This window comes from Zootoca vivipara, chromosome 16 (assembly GCF_965207765.1).
Source record: "Zootoca vivipara chromosome 16, rZooViv2.hap1.1, whole genome shotgun sequence".
NCBI classification, from domain to species: domain Eukaryota; kingdom Metazoa; phylum Chordata; class Lepidosauria; order Squamata; family Lacertidae; genus Zootoca; species Zootoca vivipara.
Genome location: NC_142599.1, coordinates 8,743,859 through 8,765,124, shown reverse-complemented (window position 1 = coordinate 8,765,124; position 21,266 = coordinate 8,743,859). Strand labels below are relative to the sequence as shown.

Here is a 21,266-nt window from a genome sequence, read left to right as displayed (position 1 = left end):
CTTAGTTTAAGTCAATCCGAAGACAATCATATGTTGTATTTATTTTTGTGACAAATTATGCATATTGATTACTATCAATCCAAAGAGTGTGGAGATTGTTTTCTATCTCATGGAGAAACATTGATAATTACCACCCGTTGCTTCTGGAAACTTCAACAAACCAACTCTGTACTGAAATGTGGCCCTTGTCTGTACTGAAGTGATCCAGATTAATGTATTTGGCAAGTGTACAGAGAACCAAAACAGAAACCCATTAATTTCAGCTGCCTTGCTCATCTCCAGATATAAAGCATTAGCGCAAAAGCCATGCAGGTTTTGATTTTGGTTTGAGTTCCTAGGTAGTGTTAAGGAACAAAAAGTCTGGTGATATTTTAAAGCCTATAAAAAGAAAATGTACTGCGGCGTTCCAGTGCACTATAATACATTCACAAAAGTTTATGTCAGAATACATCTATTTAGTATTTAAGTTACGGTAAGACAATGCAACAGCCTAACATGTTTACAGTTGTACCTTGGAAGTTGAATGGAATCCGTTCCCAGAAGTCTGTTCCGACTTCCAAAACAATCGAAAACCAAAGAACGGCTTCTGATTGGCTGCAGGAAGCTCCTGCAGCCAATTGGAAGCTGTGGAAGCCCCGTCGGACATTTGGCTTCCCAAAATAGTTTGCAAACCGGAACACTCACTTCCAGGTTTGCAGCGTTTGGGAGCCAAAATGTTCGAGAACTAAGCTACTCGAAACCCAAGGTATGTTTGGTTCTCAAAGGTACAGTTGTACCTTGGTTCTCAAACAGAGTGCGTTCCAGGAGTCCATTTGACTATCAGAACCTTTTGAAAACCAAGGTGTGGCTTCTGATTGGCTGCAGGAGCATCTTGCAGCCAATTGGAAGCCGTGCCAGACATTCGGCTTCCGAAAATCGTTCGAAAACCAGAACACTCACTTCCAGTTTTTGGTCGTTCAGGAGCCGAAACGTACAAGTTTCAAGAAGTTCAGCAACCAAGGTACCACTGTAGTTACAAACCAGAATGTTTTAACTGCTGTAACCACAAATACCCTTGCTTGTCAAGGAACAAAGTAGGAAGTTTTATTCAAACTGTTGATTTAAAAACACTCATTTTCCTTGCTGATCTGAATCCCCCTCCTTAGAGAGACAGAAAATGTTGCTCACTAGTGGTTTCAAGGGAGGCCAACTGTTTCCAAAAGAGTAAGCATCAATGCATGTGCATATGAGTACGGGGAAAGAGATATGAGAAGGGAAAACAAGAATTTAAATACTTATCATCTTTCATATCTGAACTACTATATTTGCAAAAACAGCATATGAAGGACTACTTATGCTGACATATTCAACATGCCAGAAATATGCCATGGAAAAGGGGCTCCAGTATGTGAGCCTAAAACTGCAAACCAAGTTGGTGGGGAGTATTCAATATTTGGCTCCATACACAATAGCATTACATGATTAAAAATGCATAAGACCCTATTTGCATGTTTAATTTATCATCTGGTCCTGACTGAATCATATTAGATTGCATCTGAAGTTTTTGCCGAGAGTGAGTTGCAGACTGAATTATACAACAGAGTCTGGCAGGGTTCAGACAGGCAGTTTTCTATCAAATAACACTGGTTTTAGGCGCTGGTTCTGGTAGGGAAAATTTGGACCTTGTTTTCCTTAGTGGCTGTTAAGAAAACCTAAACCAAATAGAGTGACATACCCTGTAATAGTGGGGAGTGTGTGGAAATTGCTCTGTATTATGAGTAATTCAATATGCAGTTTAGCATTCTGGGAATCTTAGCTACCATATGCTTTTTTAAGCCCTCTAGTATTGGATCATTCACTGCATACAGTGAATGGTCAAAACCAAAGAACGATGGGTACTTACTTATCACTGGCTGGACTTTCCGTGGCTCATGATATATCCATTATGAGAATGGAACATAGCTCATTGGTAGAGTGTGAACTTTACATATTTACTCCCCAGCTCTCCAGTTACTAGATAGCAAGAAAGTAATGGGGAAGTGCCTCTGACTGAGACCCTGGAGATCAAATAGACATTAAAGGGCTAGATGGGCTGATCCCCATCATGGGCAACTCGAGCCCATCAATGCGCTTCCCATGGTCACCTAGAAGGCTGATGTGGGAAGAGAATACAGAACTAAATAGGCCCTTGGTCTGATCTAAAACGGCTCATATCTTCTTAATAGGTAAACCTACCTATTAAGTATAAGGTTTCCTATGACTCTTCAGTGACTGCATGTACAAATAGCAAACATCTCCAACCATTTTGATCCTCAAGCAAAACTTTTTTAAAGCCTTGAAAACCAAATGTTCACAAACCCACACAAAGTACAACTCAATTCTCTACAATGTACACTGGCATACTGAAATTAAAATATATGCTTTGTGGTGATTAGACTACATTTTCCCATTCTGTCTTTCAGCTACCACTTTCATTTTATTATGTCTTCAGGGATATTTTTTATCAACGCTGTAGGAAATTAGCATAACTAAGAAAATTAGGTTTAGGCAAAATGATAGAGGAATCACTTATTAAGACAACTCTTTGGTGATTAGCATTACGACCTTCATTCATTTGGCCCTTAACTCACTATAATATTTAGTATGCAGTAAAACGACTATGCCACTGATAATACAGAACAGATAGAAATAACATGGTCACATTAGTTATTCCTTTGAGAAAACTATAAACACAAGAAACTCTTCGTTTGTCTTTACTTAAATCAATATCCTTCTCAATGGAAACAAATGCAAACAATAAAGAGAGCAAAAGAAACATTCTTCACTTGAAAGAAGAGTGTAAGAAAAAGAGTAAGACTCCAGGAAAATGCATGAATCATTTCATGCTTTACTCTCAAAATGTGGGCACCTATAAGGTATATTATATGATTATAGATATTTAAAATTTCTTGCTGAATAGCCAACTTTTAGGAAAACAATCTGTATATGCTCTGAAGATTAACATATTACAAATACAATACACAGAGTGGGTGCTCCTGGTCTAGAACAATAGAGTACACTCGAACAGTTCCTTGTTGTCATGAGTTTTCTTATTAGCCACAGGGTCACAGCTATATCCCGAAAACCTTTAAATTCAACCAATCTGCACCTAGCCTTCCTTTTTAGAAGAAATGGGATACTAAACATTGAAGCTTCAGGAAGAAACTGACTATGAACTAGAAGATTGCTTTTAAAATGCCCAAACTAAACTGTAATGCAGTGATTGCCAAATTTACTGGGCCCATGGGATCATCTACAAACAGCAGAAAGTGCAGCGAGCACCACCACCACAATTCTCTGCTACCTATTTTACTGGATACAATCTGATGCATCTTTCAAGCATACACGTAATTTCAGCAAGAGGGAGGGAGGGTATCCTGTGGGCAACAGGAACTACCTCTCTAGGCACACTGTATTTCAACCCCTGCTATAAGAGGGCATTTACAATTAATAAAAGTTACAGAAACCTTTTAAACAGCAATACTGTTAATGTAAACGTATCACCATAAAACTGATGTAAGAGAAACTAACACTAATTAGTAAACTTCTGTAATCACATTTGTGTTTGAAGTCCAGAGTGATTTCTGCAGAGCAATGGACCGATATTTAAATCACTGCAGTCAACACTAGTTAATCACATGTGTTGATTATCATTTTAAATATATGGGCTTAAAGCAGACCTAAGGGAGGGGTAACGCCTATCTTTGTTGGACTCAATTCCAAATTCCTGCTAATTCTAGGGAAGGATTTTTAAAAACTTGACAGTTCACTCAAGTTCCCATGCAATCTCCACTTATATAACAAGATTCCATATTATTTCCTGCACATCATGCCCAAAGATGCATCACAACAGACATAATTACAAACAGCAGTATCTGGCAAGCCAATTCCTTCTGTGGCTGCAAGTACAGATGAAAATACCACGTGTAAATGGGACATTGCCTGTCACTACTGTAGGAAATTCTTCACTGTGTCACCTGTAACAAAACTAAATGGCACTGATCCTGTTCTCACTGAAGTCAATGAGAAATTTACTATTCGTTGCAAATCACAGCAATCTTGTTACTGGTCTGGAGAGACAGCCTTGTGGATTATGCTACATGCTTTTAAAAGACCAATTTGCCGGTTGACTTTTTTTTTTTTGCTCAAACTGAACCTTTCCATTTGTCTCGAAATATCAGCTGCAAGCACTTTCTCAATTGATTTATCCATTTCCCAAGGTTATCTTGTCTTACTGTAGTTTGTGCAAGTTTGTCTAGAAGTATTATCTACAAAAATGCTAGGCTGTTACTTCCAACCAAGAGCAAAGTTCCATGAGTATATTACACCTGTATATCACATTATCCTAGATCATTTACTTTATCCTTTCCTCAGTTAAACTGCTCAACTTATTTATAATATAATCACTTATACATTTTACAGGCCAGAGAATGTACATTTTTGAATGGACAGGTTTATTTTCAGAGGGAGGTGTATGTGTGAGAAGACTGCACTTTGAAATCATTGATAGGTTCTGAATAATTTTGAGATTAATTTTCTATATTTCTTTCCAAGCTACCCAACTCTTGCATGTTTTAAAATATATATTGATTACTTATTTAAATGAGACACAAGTACTTTCGATGAGGCTACTTCATACCGGTATGTAATTGGTTATGAACAAGGTCATGTGTACTTCATAGTGCTGTGCAAGTGGAAATTTGGTACTAAATGGCACCCAGAGCGCCTGTGTTTTTTTCTTCTTATAATATTGCAAGTTTGCAACCTGTAAAAGATCAAGTATCTGTAAAAGATCAAGTATCTGCACAGCACACCAAGTAAGATGGACTTGACATTCATTTACTCTTGTATTTATTTACTACCATTCCTCTATGATGGAACCGAGGACAGTTGTTCTTACTGTACATAGTTCTGACTGGACATAGTATTTCACTGTGAATGTACAAAGGGCACCAAGTGGGTTTTTGTTTTGCACCAAGTTTGTCCTCTCCCTCCTGACTTCCATTGACAAACCTAGGGCCTTACTGTTTGTACATCCCATTTAGAGACTTCTTACATCCGCAGGTGGAAGAGGCATTGTACAGTGGTACCTCAACATCCGAATGACTCGACTTCCGAAGGTTTTGACTTACAAAGTCGGCAAACCCGGAAGTCTTTTTATCGCACGTGCATTCTGTGCCTTCGCAGAAGTGGCATGCGTGGTCGGCGCATGCGCAGAAGTGCGCTTCACGCATGTGCAAAATGGACGCTTCGACAACCGAAGGATTCAACTTACGAAGAGTGCTGCAGAACGGATCGCCTTCGTAAGTCGAGGTACCACTGTATTCAGAACCATCCCTGCATAGCTTCAGCTGCATCACACACCATATAAGAGGCCTGCTAGATCTAGTCCAGAATTTCATAACAAGCCAGTTGCCCATGTGAAGCCCACAAACAGGACTTGAGTGTCACAGCACTCTCCCCACGTGATTCCCAGCGACTGACATTCAGAGGCATACGATCTCGAACAGTGTATGCAATCCATACAAAAACTGTTTTGCATATAATTTGACAGAGTGTAATTTTATCTTGTTAAAAGACAAAGAACAAAAGATCTCTGGTAAAGGCTCAAATGGTAGTTGGGTCATACCTTTTCGTTCCAGGCCATAGGTGTTCTTCTCTATGGAGTGGACAGAACTTCGAGATGGGAGGAGTAAGATGAATTGCCATGTTCTACCTCCACTGTTGGGAGACCGTATGCTTGTGGCCATTCGCCTCAATCCTCCCACCTCTGAGTTCTCTCCACTCCACAGAGAAGAAGTGAGCTGAATGGATAATGTCACGACCTGGGACTTAAACTGCATATCAACTGCAGGTGACTGTCCAACACCTATGGCCTGGAACAAAAATGTACAGGACCAATGCCTTGCAAAGCAGCAGCAATGACTGTGAGTATACCAAGAACATACAGTCATCAAGCAACAGGGTTTCAGGAACCTATGCAGCCCCTTACCACCCCCACTACCATTTGGCTAACTTATATAGCTACAGGGGTGGCCAACTCCCAAGAGACTGTGATCTACTCACAGAGTTAAAAACTGGCAGTGATCTACCCCTTTTGGGGGGGTTCAGGTCAAAGTTTTTGAGCTTTTTTTAGGAAGGAGGAAGGTCCATTTTGGGGGTGTTCAAGTCAAAGTTGCTGAGTTTTTTCAGGGGGAAGGTAAAATGTTGAACTTTCTTTAGGGAAGCCACAGTTGTTCAGCTTCTTTGGGGGAGCCAATGATTTACCAGTGATCTACCGGTAGATCACGATCTACCTGTTGGGCATGCCTGCGCTACATCATTGTGATTTATGGCACTCAAGTCATAATGCCCTGCATTTGTCTCAGCTAGACTGAAATATTGTCTATACAAGCACAGTACTGTATCTGCAGATCAGTATGATTAGTAAGAAGAAATTACAGCCATCAGTTACTAATTCTTTTTTTTTTTAGAAAAAAGAAAAGAACACCACTGAGCAAAGGAAAGGCATACATGAACCTTTGAGCCTTCATCCCTTTATCAAAGATCTTCTATTCTTCATCTTTTAACAAGATGAAATTACACTCAAATTATCTGCATAACCATTTTTGTATGGATTGCATAATTAGAATCAGCAGCATATACGCTGAGTTTGCACTCTTCAAATCACTTTGAAATCGTCCTATTGACTACAGTGGAATAACTCCAGAATTGTAATATTGAAGCGCTTTAGCCAACTGCAGTCTCACCAATAAAGCATTTTTGCTACTGTGTCACTACCAAGATTCCACAGAAACCCCTGAGCCTCAATTTCTGACATCTGATTGAATGTTTGCCGGAAAGTATATTTTTGTGTACATTAAAAACAATCATTCAAGCAAGCTCTCTTCCTTGCAGCAACAGTCAACCTGAACACGCAGTACTGAAATTTATATGCTGTTCAGAACAATTACATGTTTTATTCTCTAGCGACAGATCAGAAACATACTTTCAAAAGGAGGCCAGAACTGTTTTTTCTGACAGTCTGATCAGTTTTGTTTTTCATAAAATGTTGAGACAGCCATGCCAACTTTTATCAATGACCGTCTACTGTTGCAAGACAAGCATGTTTCTTGAGAGCTACTTTGAATGACAATATTTCTTCTAGCTGACCTCTGCATGGTGAAAATGAAAGACTGTAAACACCTCCCAACCTCTCTTCTAATGTGCAGTGAAGGCAATAACTAAAGTACAAGAGCCACACATTTATTTTATCCTATATAATAAAGTCCAAGTTGTCCCATGTGTCCCTGGGGTACTGTGCATGTACCCCAGAGACACAGGGATTGGACGGAGGGACCTCCGCCAACCGCCGCTCCGAAGCCCAGTCTCATGCTGGAGGTGCGCGGTGAGGCGGCGGGGGAAAGAAGCGCTCCCCCCGGCAGCCTTGCCGCGCACCGCCGGCATGGGACGGCGCTTCCTCGGCGAACACAAGCAGGCAGACAGCCCGCCTGCTTGCCTTCCCCGAGGAAGCCGAAGCGGCAGCGGGCGCCAAGGGAAGCCGTCTTTGGCTTGGCGGCGGCAAGAAGAGGAGGAATTCCTCCCCTTTTTCCCGCCGCAGCCAAGCCAGTCCCCGAGCCGAAGTATGGCGCGGCGGGGGTTTTCACCGTTTGCCTCCCCCTGGGGGGAAGGCAAACGGCGAAAAGCCCCCGCTGCGGACTGGCTTGGCGGTGGCGGGAAGAAGGGGAGGAATTCCTCCCCTTCTTCCCGCCACCGCCAAGCCAGTCCCGGAGCCGAATTGCGACGTGGCGGGGGCTTTTTGCCGTTTGCCTCCCCCTTAGCTCGGGGAAGGCAAACGGCGAAAAGCCCCCCCCCCGCGCGCTTTGGTTTGGGGAAGCAGGCAGGGAGACGCAACAGCCCGGGAAGCTGCGGGCTGTTGCGTCTCCCTGCCTGCTTCCCCGAGCCGTAGTGCATCGGGGGACAGCCGAAGATCGGCGGGCGCTGTTTGCCAGGGTTGACAAACCCCGGCCAGCAGCGCCCGCCGATCTTCGTGTGACAGGCGGTGGGGAATGCAAGCAGGCAATAGAGCAAGCGCCTGCCTGCCTTCCCCGCCGCCAGTCCCCCGGTGCTTCGTGCAGCGCTGCTGGGTGCCGACCCGGCAGGCCGCTTCCTTGATCTGGCGGCCTGCCGGGACGGCACTGATCAGCGCTGCGCAGAGCACCGGATCGAGGAGCCGGCATGCGTTCTAGCGCCCGTTTATTTAACGAGCTGAAGACACTAGTTCAAAATAAATGCAGGACCTCATGATTCAACCGCTGCTTTCCACACCAAAACAAGTCCAAATTGTGGATTGAGGCACACTAATCTGTTGAAAGAGAAGAAGGGTGCCTCCTAAAAATAGGCCATCTTGCAAGTCGCGTTTATGTATACTACTACTACCATGAATCTTGGGATAGCCAGTGGCAGGGGGCGGTGAGACACTATGCGGTATTGATCGTTCGTCAATTCCAATATACAGATAGTGACACCATTGTGAGATATTAACAATGCACCAAAATTGCCTGATGCAACTAACTGATATATAGGGGAATCCTGAAATAGCCCTATTGGCCAGAGCGCACAATCCAATTTCTAGGCACTGGCTGACTGACTGGGCAAAGGGTACGGTCAGATACTAGAAAGCAATATTGAATCCCATATCCAGCAGCTCTGAAGAGGTGCCTGCCTTTATTTGGGATCTCATCAAGAAAACATGCTGTCATTTTGAGTGTATAAGGCCTCCTATTTCAACCTATTTTAAAAAATTGCCACACATGCCCATGGAATCCAAAGTCTGGTACATACAGCCATAGGTTTCTTGCACAAGTTAGGAACAGAAAACTAAATTATGCACTTGAGGAAGACATTTGCTAAAGTTTCAAAGCCAGCAACACCTCTTTCATGCCTTCAAGCACAATCTAAAAATGCTCACCATTCAATCAAATTTTGTCTTTCACTGAATACATTAACCATGACTTTACCTACTTCACCCTACATGCCTGAATACATTTTCATACAGATCAAATATACAAGTCACTCTGAACCTCTTGGAAAACTGGGAATATATATTCCCAAAGGAAAGCTGTCAGCGTCTCCAAAGCAAGCATTAGTTTGATCTTATACACAATGGGCACGTATGCTCCTGTTGAAAACAAAAACTGGCCTTTAAAATGCAACTTTGCAGAGCAGAGAGATCAATTAGAAAACGACAAGAGAATTCTATTCATGTCTCTAAACCTGACAGATACATTAAAGGAGCTTGACTGAACATGTGAAGGAAAAACTGTTGAGACAACAATGGCACATCTACAAAATACTATTTAGTGATTATTAGTTCTGCCTCTCCTAGCTCCTGTTAATAAATAAAAACCTTCTCACATGCTTAATCTGCTTATCCCAATGTACTTACGATCTGAAGAATATTCTATTTGTGACGACTGAACAGCTGCTCCCTCAGCTGGCTGTGGGGCAACCAAGTTATTCTCAGCCTGAGCCTTGCGAACGAGCACTGCCAGTGGGTGATCAGGGTCCACCACCTTTAAAGGCTGATGGGGGAGGAAAGCAAAGCATGAAAAGTTCAGAATTTCTTTCTCAATGCCCCCACCATACCCAATTCCTTACCCCTAATTTACCACATTGGCATTTGAAAAGGCTGCAAAAAGGGCACTTAAACTTTATATGCCTGGAATTTGTTTCAAAAGGCTTTGTTGTGTTGTGAATGCAATTATTATGAATTTGCAATAAAAGCTGTGAAGTTTATTATTCCCCATTAATACAATGCTTTAAGATTAAAATCAGTACAATCTTTGCCCAACCCATTCTCCAAAGCACATCCCAGTAACAGGACAGGTGCAAGCACAATGGCAATACTATTAAATCTATACTAACAAAAAGGTCACAAAGATGTCTTGCCAGAGTGGTGCATGCTCTGTTTATCTCCCGCTTAGACTACTGCAATGCGCTCTACGTGGGGCTACATTTAGAAAACATCTGAAGGCAGCCCTGTTTAGGGAAGTTTTTAATGTGTGACATTTTAATGTATTTTAATCTTTGTTGGAAGCTGCCCAGAGTGGCTGGGGAAACCCAGCCAGATGGGCGGGGTACAAATAATAAATTATTATTATTATTATTATTATTATTATTATTATTATTATTATTATTATTATTTGACCCAGAAACTACAACTAATCCAGAATGCGGCAGTGAGACTGGTAACTGGGAGTGGCCGCCGAGACCACATGAAGGACCTACATTGGCTCCCACTACGTTTCCAGGCACAATTCAAAGTGTTGGTGCTGACCTTTAAAGCCCTAAACAGCCTTGGCCCTGTATACCTGAAGGAGCATCTCCACCCCCATCGTTCTGCCCGGACACTGAGGTCCAGCGCCAAGGGCCTTCTGCCAGTTCCCTCACTGCAAGAAGATACAGGGAACCAGGCAGAGGGCCTTTTCTGTAGTTACACCTGCCCTGTGGAACACCCTCCCATCAGATGTCAAAGAAATAAACAACTATCAGACTTTTAGAAGACATCTGAAGGGAGCCCTGTTTAGGGAAGCTTTTAATAAGTGATGAATCATTGTATTTTAATATTCTGCTGGAAGCCACCCAGAGTGACTGGGGAAACCCAGGCAGATGGGTGGGGTATAAATTATTATTATTATTATTATTATTATTATTATTATTATTATTATTATCATGCCAGCAAGCTTTCAAGTTCATTAAAATGCTTCATCAGACTGGACTTTCAAGAAAAAAATGGGAAGGAAAAATATGTTGCTGGGCAAATCTTTTAAAAAGTCCAGTGTCTGCAAAACAAAAGTGAAGCGGTGAGCATAGCTGCCAAGTTATCCCTTTTTAAAGGGATTTTCCCTTATGCTGAATAGGCTTCCTCGCGAGAAAAGGGAAAACTTGGCAGCTATAGCGATGAGTGGGTCAGCCCATAACATCTAATTCCATTTTAAGAATATTGCAAGCTGCAGACTTCGTTCTCCTCTAATACGTCTCCATTTTTGGTTTGTTTTTTAAATTGCTTATGACTGAGCAAGAGTTCTGGAATACTTGAAAGTTTGCTCACTAACATTTAAGTTAGTCCTACTACCATGTATTTCTCCAGTAGTGGATTTTCTAATGGAGTAACAGGCTCACCTGCAATTTTTGTCTACTTTAGAGGAACAGTCATTTCATAAGGCCACAAACTGTGGAAGCCTGTCTTCAACAATATATATCCCATCATATTAGATCCAGGTCTACTATATGTATCCTAGAAATAGTGCAACTGAGGGATGGACTCCTTCATTGACATCTTAGTCCACTGAAGCTCAAAGATGAAATCATACTATTTTGCAAAGGTGAATTACACACCAGCTCTATATACACACATGTATCTTTCTTACTGCACTTGATTAATCAATATAAATGTTTTCTTAACTGAGTCAATCTAATCAAGAAGAATCTTCTGTTTGACCTTGTGATTTATGACAACATCTGAGTCACTGAAATTATTTAAACAGCTATTTTATTTAAATATGTTTAATTAAAATAAAAAGTTTCTGATGGCAGCTAGGAAACACTGTGTTATCACTAGCCAAGATTCTAAAAGCTACACAACTCATTATACAACTTGTTACACAACTCAAGGTAGGCTTTCAGAGCCTGTATATTCTAAAAAGCATCTCCCCAAGCTGCATGGAGAACCCACATGGGAATTTCAGAAGCAGCTTGTGATATGGCACAGAGAGCTCTAATTCAGAGTATAAAATTCCAACTTAGGCTTCAGGGAACTACTCTGTGAACACCTATCAACTGAGATGTCTCACAAAGAAAACAGGTGCTCAACAAAATATAAAACACTAAAATGAAATTTTGCATGCCAAAATACCTTCATAAGCTCTTCAAGTCTACTGTGCTTTTTAGAAGCAAAGAGGCTTGGGTGCAGATAGTTATCTCCATCGTAGTCATCATCTTCATCATCAGTACCCCCTGCATCTGTTTAAAAATTGTATGGTTGTGTTTTATCATTTCAGAGATATGGAAGGGAGTGACTTGCAGGATGTTAAAATGCATAGGCTATAGGATTCATAAGGAAATCAATAATTATATCAAATTCTCTAAACCCTATATCTAAAGCTTTCCAATGTATTCATTAGAAAAGTTGCACAGGAATGAAGTGTGAAATCCAAGGCTGCTGTCCTGCTCATGGAACGGCTTTTGTTCCAGTAGAGGCACCTGCTAATGTAAGAGAGGATAAATAATTCTCTCCTATTCCCCCTTCCCAATGCAGCTCCCTCTGCTCTATGAAAAAAATCTGCTCCAGAGGATTAGAAGGCTGTCCAGAACAGCACAGAAGGAGGAGTGGAGGGCTACAGGAAATGCCACATTTCTTCTGGGTACAAACCTAGCCTGCAAATAGGAGGGTTACAGTAGATTTCCATCAAAAACCTTTTAGACATTTGAATAGTGTGCATCTTATTTATGCCACCACAAGTGGCCATTGCTGTGCATCCATATTTGCTCCTTGCATAACCTGCTTCCTGTAGAAGTCCTAATGAGTCTGCAATGATGTAGCCTCGCAGAACAGAATGAATGCACAATATTCTCAACTTACAGTATTATTATTATAGAACTACATATTACATACATTTATAATGTTATTTAAATGATCTAACTTAGTTTTCTAACTGGAGTGTCAAGTACAATGCTCCCTGAAGGCCTGCTTTCTTATACCTTTAGGGGAGCCACATCATAGGTAAAGACTGAAGTTACTACTTTAGGCATTTTCAGAACAGATTTAAATTAAAAAGCAACTTAGCTGAATATTAGACTATGCCCTGGAAGCCCCTTATTCTAACATATTTAAACTTCTCATAATTATCTGCCAGCAAGATACATAGCCTTTGGTAACTGCATGCAATATTTACAACAAGAATTAAGAGAACACTTCTCTTATCCATCAAGATGCTGGAATAATTTAGACAAGAAATACATAAGCTGCTGCACAGCCAGTGTCGTTTTAAAAAAGTATTAAACCTACTTTTTTCCTCTTCTTTTTTCTTTTCTGAAGTGGCAGCATATCGCCCCTCCTTCATAGCTTTCTGAATAAACTTGTAGTAAGGGTTGAGGTAGTGGTCAAACCGCAAAAAGTCAAACTGAGAGTTCCGAGCTTGTTTTGCCTTCAACATAATCTCAAACTGAGCCCCCTGCTTGCAGACGAAATTTGCAGTCCGTTCTATGATTGCATGCATTTTTGCTGTCGGTGGCTAGGAAAAGAAGTGAAAATAATTGTGCAGTTTATCTTTTAGAGAATCTGTCCACAGTTTCCCCACTCCCATTGAAGCAAACACACTCTAAATCAGAAGGGATGTATCTCCACTTTGAGCTTCACCACTTGAGATGAAAATAGCTAGTATATACTCCATTTTCTTAAACTCTAATACAAAGGCGAACATAGTTTACAACTTAAGCTACTGGTGCCCACAGTATCTAGTAGCATTTAGAACACAGTGACAGAAGCCAGAGAGCACGGAAATGCCATATCATCCAAACTATGTCACTGCTACCTAGAACTGTAGAAATTCTACTTCATACACGGATGGTGGACCATGTTCAGCTTGGGGAGTGACAAGCTGTACAAGACCTTTCAAAAAAATGCTCCTAGACCTCATTTTACAAAATCTAGATTAGAAAGCTTGGGTAACTACAAATTCAACTGCTCAGAAAGCAATCAAGATGCTCAAATTAACTACGTTATTCATTTTTCTACACCCATTTTGGCTCCAACATTTTGGCTTGCCCACAACAATAAACAACTATGATTCTTTTCCAATACAGGCACAGGAACTATCTAAAAGAACTTCACAAGGACATACTTTCTGATGAGCAGTATTTATAGCAGAACATTAGTTTCAGAGCTGCCCTTCATCTGCATGCCATGCACAGAGATGAACAATAAGAAGCATAATGCATGTATATACTAGGTCCTCCTTAAACGGAGAAGAGAATGACTGCACCACTGTCCACTATTGCTGACTATGACAACTTAGCCTTCTAAGAACTAAACCATACAAAGCAATGTGTCATTTAAGAGCTTTAAGAGCTCTATGGCAGTACACTGCTCAGAATTTTTGTTTAATTTTCCACTTCACTAGCTCTATTTTCCTTAATTACCTACATGAGATGCATTTTCATCCTTTTTTTAAAAAAAAAAACACACACCTCCATAATTCTAAAAAGATGCATTGCAGCCTTTTGCACAATTTCCTTTACACAGTTGGCATCAGATTTTATATTGACAGCTTTATGTAACAACTCAGCATAATTCCAATTGTGCAGTTATTTTAAAAGCAACAGGGGAACAATATTTAAGGAAAAGAATTACAAGAAGAATCCACACCAACAAATCCAACTCAAGGACACGTGCAATAGTTGAAAAGACCTTAAAACACACATTTTTGTGATATATATCTGCCTTTGTGGAAATATTAAGAAAAAAAATACCCCAGTAAATAATCCAGATATTGACTGAAAGGCATTACAGGTTGTCTTATATGGCAGGTATGATTGCTAGTACTACTGATATGTCAGTGAAAAATGACCTGTAAAAAAATGCTTTCGGGTGCATCTACAGATATGGCGGAAGCATACACACTACAAGCTAATGCTGATTATCTCTGAACAAAACTGGGGACTTTGGCAGTTCCTTATGTCTACAGAAAACACACTGAACACACTGTCTTCAGATTCTTAAGATGGTGAAGCATAGTCTTATTAAGCTGTGCTAAAATATTTGCACAGAGTCTACACACATAAAGCTGACTGTAATGGTGTTGTTGCAACTACTCCTGAGTAAAGACACCCATGTCCACTCTGTCTTTAAGAGTTTTATTGTGCATAGTATTTACAGTGCAGAGATAGCAGAAAACATGACCTCTCAGTCACTCACAGAATCCGAGAGTGGACGTTTCCTGTTACGTGCCCAGCATAAGAGTTTGGGCACCCTGAAATGCCTCCTCCCGACCTTACGTTTGGTGGCGCGCCTTAATTCGGGCGCCGGAAGGGGCTGCCTGTTCCCCTCCACCTGTTGGTCAGGGCGGATTTCAATTAACACCAAGCACTCCTGATTTCAATTAACACCAAGCACTGACCAGAAAGACTTCTGAAAAGATTCCTAGGAAGATTTTACAATTTTTTTAAAGAATTGATTGCCAAACTCTTTCTGCATAACAAGTAACTCCAGAAAAACAAAAATCTCAGCCATTTTAAAAATGTTTCAGATATGACATTGAAACACACACACACATACTACACTTACCAGCTCAACGTCAGATGGTACATTCAGTCCCAAAGGAGCAACAAATGGTTCTTCATTTTCCTCTACATGTTCTGCCTTGGCCGCCGCAGCTATTAATAAGAAAATGATATAATAGCTAGTTTTGCAATTCAAACACAACACACATAAACATTCTTAACATGATTAACAGTCATTTTTTTCCTACATATTTTAATGCTTTTTATAATTTCATTTTTTGTTTCATAGTTCCTATTTGGTTGGCCTATCCTTGCCACCAAAAAATCTCATGCCTGCGATTAATTGTGCAATTATGCACAGCAAATAAAGTCAGATTGTCAGGGTTTATTTACAACAGAAACATTCAAACCACCCAGGAACTTCATAGCAATTCCCACTCCATACCCCGCAAACGGAAGATCATCCAACTAAAAATCCACATGTGCCACAGACAGTCTACTACATATCTTGTCTTTGGGGTTCTTTTTTATTGACTGTAATTAAGCTCTCAACCTCACCACCTGAAATACACACATCTTTACAAAGAAGGATGGCGGAAATTATATATCTTTGTATCGCAAAGCAATTAATCCATCACAGCAAGACTGTGTTTCCTGGAACTGACATAGAACACCTGCAATGAAGTGCCATTCCAGCATACCTGGTTCATGGGATCAGAACCAATTACCGCATATTCCGGCGTATAAGACGACTGGGCATATAAGACGACCCCCAACTTTTCCAGTTAAAATAGAGAGTTTGGGATATACTCGCCGTATAAGAAATACTACCCGGCGTATAAGACAACCCCCGACTTTTGAGAAGATTTCCCTGGGTTTAAAAGTAGTCTTAAAAGCAGGAATATACAGTATTAAGAGCCAATTGAAAATGGCTAGAAATAAATCTTTTGAGAATATTGATACAATCCACCTTCTGGCTTTTGAACTGATTGTTCTCCTTGCCCTCTGCCTCTTCCTATCCTACAATTCTCATTCCTTTCAACTCAATTAGTATCAGTAAATAGAGAGGCTCACTAGTACAATGGCACCTAGTCCTTTAATGCATGTAATCCTAAAGCATTCTTAAGGATACAACAAAAAGCACAGAGGTGCAGTTAATAAATAATGCAATTAAACTTCACCCAATATTTACTATACTTCAAGCCATGATCTGCACTGGTTTTCACTTGCTTTGTTTTTAAAGACACTTGCTCCCTCCCCTGCCCCCTCCCCATCATCTGAAGGCTCTCCAGAGGGTGGAGGACCCTCCTGAGCCAGCATAGGATGGGCACAGGGGGCTGCAGAGGAACAAAAGTAAAAGACTCTTAAAATCAGGCAAAGGCAATCTGTGCGAGTGCTTTTGTGACAACATAAAACCACAGTGGGCACACAAAGTGTTAATAACCTGAGCTCTTAACACAGAATCGATATGTTGCCTCCCCTCCCCTTTGTGAATTCTCACAGCCATAATTAACACCAACCTCACTCAACCAGGGTTTGGAGTTATCTAATAAGAACACAAAAGGATACAAAACTTGACAACAAAAGAATTTCATTGAAATGTTTTTGACATTGCTATATTCTTCTAATACACCTATGACTTTTCATTTGCTGTAGTCAGATATGCTTCCATTATACAAAATGGTTCCTACTGACAGATGGTATAGGTCATATGATTATGATACACAAAATCAATGGGCTCAGGATAGGATTGCCCTGGGATGGCACAGCTGAAAGGCATCACATTGGCCAGGGAACCAAGGAAGAACACAAAGGAAAGAGACAGCTCAACCAGCCCCATCCACTGGCCAGAGATAAAAACAGATGCAGGGAGCTTGCTTTCCACACCCAAAAATAACTCAATTCATTCAACTGCCAGTTACACAGAGGCTGCAGAAACAAGGGGAATGGGCACATGGGTCCCATCTATCAGCCAAAACGAACAAGAACCTATTGCTATTCAAATGATAACTCCAGCAAGGGGGAAATCGCCCTGGCCTCAAATGACTACATACCTGCTTACAGCATACTACTTAATTCTAAGTTTTGAAGAACGGAGTTCCCTCTATTCTTTCCCATGACTTCCCTTCCCTTATGTGCCTTGCCTTTTTAATCTATTAGCCTGATGGCCAGGCCTGATTATTTTGCTTTAATTATTATTGATGTAAACCACTTTGGGACACAATTGTCAGAAAAGTTGGATAAAGATAAAGCAGATAAACAATTGGATTTCTGCTTCAATTGTAGAATTCTGTACTGCACTGACAACTATTATGGTACGACACAAGCCAAAAGAGCTGGGAAGTGTTCAGTCTACTTTTTGTCCTAAATCTGCAGGGACTGCAAGACATGGAGCAGATGAAGAGACTTAACCTACCGTACCTACACTTCTCCAACATTTTCAACGGTTTTCTGTAAAACTACTGTTCTACCTCCTGTTTTGGAAGACACTTTGAGACAACTAAGTTCACTACAGGGAGCCTGCTTTAATGATCTGCCTTAAGAACATTCGTTTCACTCCAGTGGTGCTAAAACTCTAGAAGTGTGTTGTAAGATTTGACACAACAGTGAATTTTGCCATTACTAAGTGTTAAAAGAATTTTGAGTTTCTCAAAAGAGCGTCTAGGGGAGGGAAACCAGACATGTTAATTGAACAAGAAAACAGCTACTTCTATGCTCTTTAAAATTCTAAGTCGCTATTCTCAAATAGTATTTAGATAACCTGAACAACCTGGGCCATAACTAACTAACTAACTAACTAACTAACTAACTAACTAACTAACTAACTAAATGTCAGCTCCCCTTGCCTTCATCCACAGGCAGTTTTGGCAGCAACAAAAACAGAGCTCTTACCAAAAGCAGACAATCACTACAGAGTTCTCTTGTTTCTGACTGCATAGAAAATTCCTCAGTGTGTTTATAAAAGAATATTGAGCTTCTGTACTGCATCAAAGCAATTCTCTCTTAGGAGAGGGTATTTAAAATAACCACAAATTTGATATTCTATGACAAGGCAGAATCCTCCCAGAAAGCTTTTGCAGCCTTGAATAATTTCATTTCAGTTTGTCCATGTGTCTCCACTGATTAACATAAGTAGTAGAAGAAGAGTTTGGATTTGATATCCCGCTTTATCACTACCCTTAGGAGTCTCAAAGTGGCTAACATTCTCCTTTCCCTTCCTCCCCCACAACAAACACCCTTTGAGGTGAGTGGGGCTGAGAGACTTCAAAGAAGTGTGACTAGCCCAAGGTCACCCAGCAGCTGCATGTGGAGGAGCGGAGACACGAACCTGGTTCCCCAGATTAGGAGTCTACCGCTCTTAACCACTACACCACACTGGCTCTACACAAACATGGCCAACTGTAACAAAAAATGAAATACTGAAGAAGGGAATTGTATTTTTTAAAGCAAACACTATACATTTAATAGATCTTGATTAGTATGAGGTTTTCTGTTTTCATATTTTATTTTATTACTTTTAGAGCCTTTTTTAAAAAAATACAACCTTCTAATTTCTAGGATGAATGTGTTAATTACATGTTATGCAATTAACAAGCCCCTTCCCCAACTTTAATAATTCTTGTACAGCTGAAGTTCCCAGAAAAGAAACACAAAGGGAAATAAAAAACTTTGTGTTGAGGTTAATGCATGACTCTTTGATAATCACAAGTTTTAAAAATCTACTAAATATAGAGGTGAACTACTACCGGTAAAAGAAAAAGGCAAAACAATTTGAACTCTTGTCTCCTTGCTATAAATACAAAACTAAAGGCTTCATGCAACCACATGTCTTTCCTCAAATCAGGATGGAGTATCAGTTGCCATCCAAATGCTGCTGAGCTACAACTCCAAGCACCCCTGATCATTGGCTATGTTGGCTGGAGCTGATCACTGGAGTTCAATAACCTTTGAATACGCACAGGTCTCTCATTCCTGCTTTAGAGGGACATCTCTGGCATCCATAACATTGGAGTCCCCAGGAAACACATAATCACAAAACTCTCGGTTTGCTCACATAATTTTACAAATGGCATAGGATGATAATGCATCTTCAACAAGATTGTTTTTCTAGATCTCTCATACAGTTCACATTCTGAGCCTGAAAGTATTATTTCTGAAGAAAAAGGTACTCTCCCTAATCCATAGAATCTTACCTTTTGCTTTTGAAGGCTGTTCCTCCTCCTCAGTGGGCTCCGAAGGATCATAATAATCACTACTGTAAGTGAATCCCACTGCATTATAGGTACCGTCTTCTGCCAAAGCTTCACTGAGTCTCTTATATTCTTCCTCTTGAATAAAAATGCAAAATTCAATTAAAAAATGAACACAAAACTCCCACAAGACTTTTATTTTTTCAAAGTATGTTAATGGTTTGAAACCTAACATTCAACCACAACCATTTACAGCAAATGCACCACACAGGTCATCTGTGGTCACTGAGACTTGTGTCAGCCCCAGGGGGCAGAAGGCATATGCTTTTTTTTGGTTTTGTCTGGATGATCAGTTTTCTCCTGCTGAGATAAGTGTCTTAAGAGTTAAATCATTCTACTTAAAACAAAGACAAAGACATGAACTTTTTAATTGATACAATACTGTTAAAGAAGAACAGTTTAAAGTGTCTCAATTCTCAGCCTGCCCTCAAAACTTGGGCAAATTCTGTGTGGCTCTACATATAAACTATCCTGAGGTCCTCTCAGATACGCAAAGACGCTTGTTTTTCGAATCCACTGGGTACTGTCAAAATAATATCAGAAAGAGTGAGTATATAATGAGTGGGAACGAATTTTTTTAAAAAGTTATATTCAATTAAATGTGTTCTAACTCAGGAAGTTGTCCTTGAGCAATACCTTGCCTTGCCTCCTCCTCAAGCAAGTCCGTACGCAAGGCTAAATACCTCTCTTCATCACAGAGGGCTTCTATTCTAGCCTCCTCTTCAGACAACTGGTAATCTCTGTTCCATGTGGAATATTCAGCATCATATTCAGAAAGGTCATGCAGGTGACCACGCCCATCATACCTGCAACATGAAATATATGGTCAATGGAAGAACTTTGGGCTTTAGTTTCTGCCACTATACAAATACTTACCACACACATTTGAAAAAAAAGATTTAATATGAATTAAATCAGTATTTTAATCTGACTAATCATTTCTCACCCACTACAATTTTTTTTTAAAAAAATATAGGTTTCAAATCCCCCTTTAAGACTATTACAAAAGATCTTACTAGTTAAAAAAGAACCAATTCCTCTATTGTTCTTACCGTTTATGGTTCAACCATTCAACACCCTTGATAAAATACATATTTTTTGTGGAAAGGCAATATGTTACATTTACACAAACCCAAATACATAAATACCTATCCGTAAGAACCAAACGGTCGCAATTTCCTCGCTTCTTTCTGCTAGTCTCGAACTCTCAGGAGAAATCTTCACCAAAGAAACTTGCGTCCATTGGAGGTAAAATCATGGCTAGGCTCGACCCCTAGCCATTTGGCTGAGGAAAGAAGTGCTGATTATGTGATAGAGAGACACACATATATAGGAACAGTAACATATGTGCAATTTAAGGAGGTTCTCTACAGAAAGTACTAAAAATACCGTAATGCTCAAGAGATACAGAAGTCTCCTTAAATACAGTTAAATGGTTTATTCTGGGCTTGTAAACAGCTATTCATTTAGTCACCTTTGGCAAGTAAGAATCACCCTCAGGTAATCAAAGATATTTTTGTAAACTGAAGTGTGTGCAACAAATGTATGATCGGTAAGTAGCTTAGTAATCATTTTTATTGTCTAATAATTTCTGTGGAATTATTTGTGCAACATTGGTTTAGTTTATTGAAGAATGTTAGTAATAATCCAATGGTCTCCATTTGATTTGGAAAAAGTGAGTTGACAGAAACGCAGCAATGAATTCCACCAGTCCGAGATGGACACTGCATAAAAGTC

General features: G+C 40.2%; 1 protein-coding gene across 7 annotated transcripts in view; it reads right to left on the bottom strand.

Annotated features, from left to right (window-relative positions):
- Positions 1–21,266, bottom strand: part of SFSWAP (splicing factor SWAP) — a 96,222-nt gene that overhangs the window by 71,062 nt on the left and 3,894 nt on the right. For 3 of the 7 annotated variants that reach the window (XM_035099207.3, XM_035099209.3, XM_088659752.1), the window contains exons 2-7: positions 20,166–20,335; positions 19,473–19,607; positions 15,344–15,432; positions 13,067–13,292; positions 11,915–12,021; positions 9,446–9,581 (exon numbers count right to left, since the gene is read on the bottom strand). In XM_035099207.3, the coding sequence (XP_034955098.1) occupies positions 9,446–9,581; positions 11,915–12,021; positions 13,067–13,292; positions 15,344–15,432; positions 19,473–19,607; positions 20,166–20,335 (863 nt within the window). Of the gene's footprint in view, positions 1–9,445; positions 9,582–11,914; positions 12,022–13,066; positions 13,293–15,343; positions 15,433–19,472; positions 19,608–20,165; positions 20,336–20,677; positions 20,815–21,266 lie in introns of all 7 variants that reach the window. The other 4 variants (XM_035099213.3, XM_088659754.1, XM_035099212.3 and 1 more) reach the window with 2 other exon arrangements.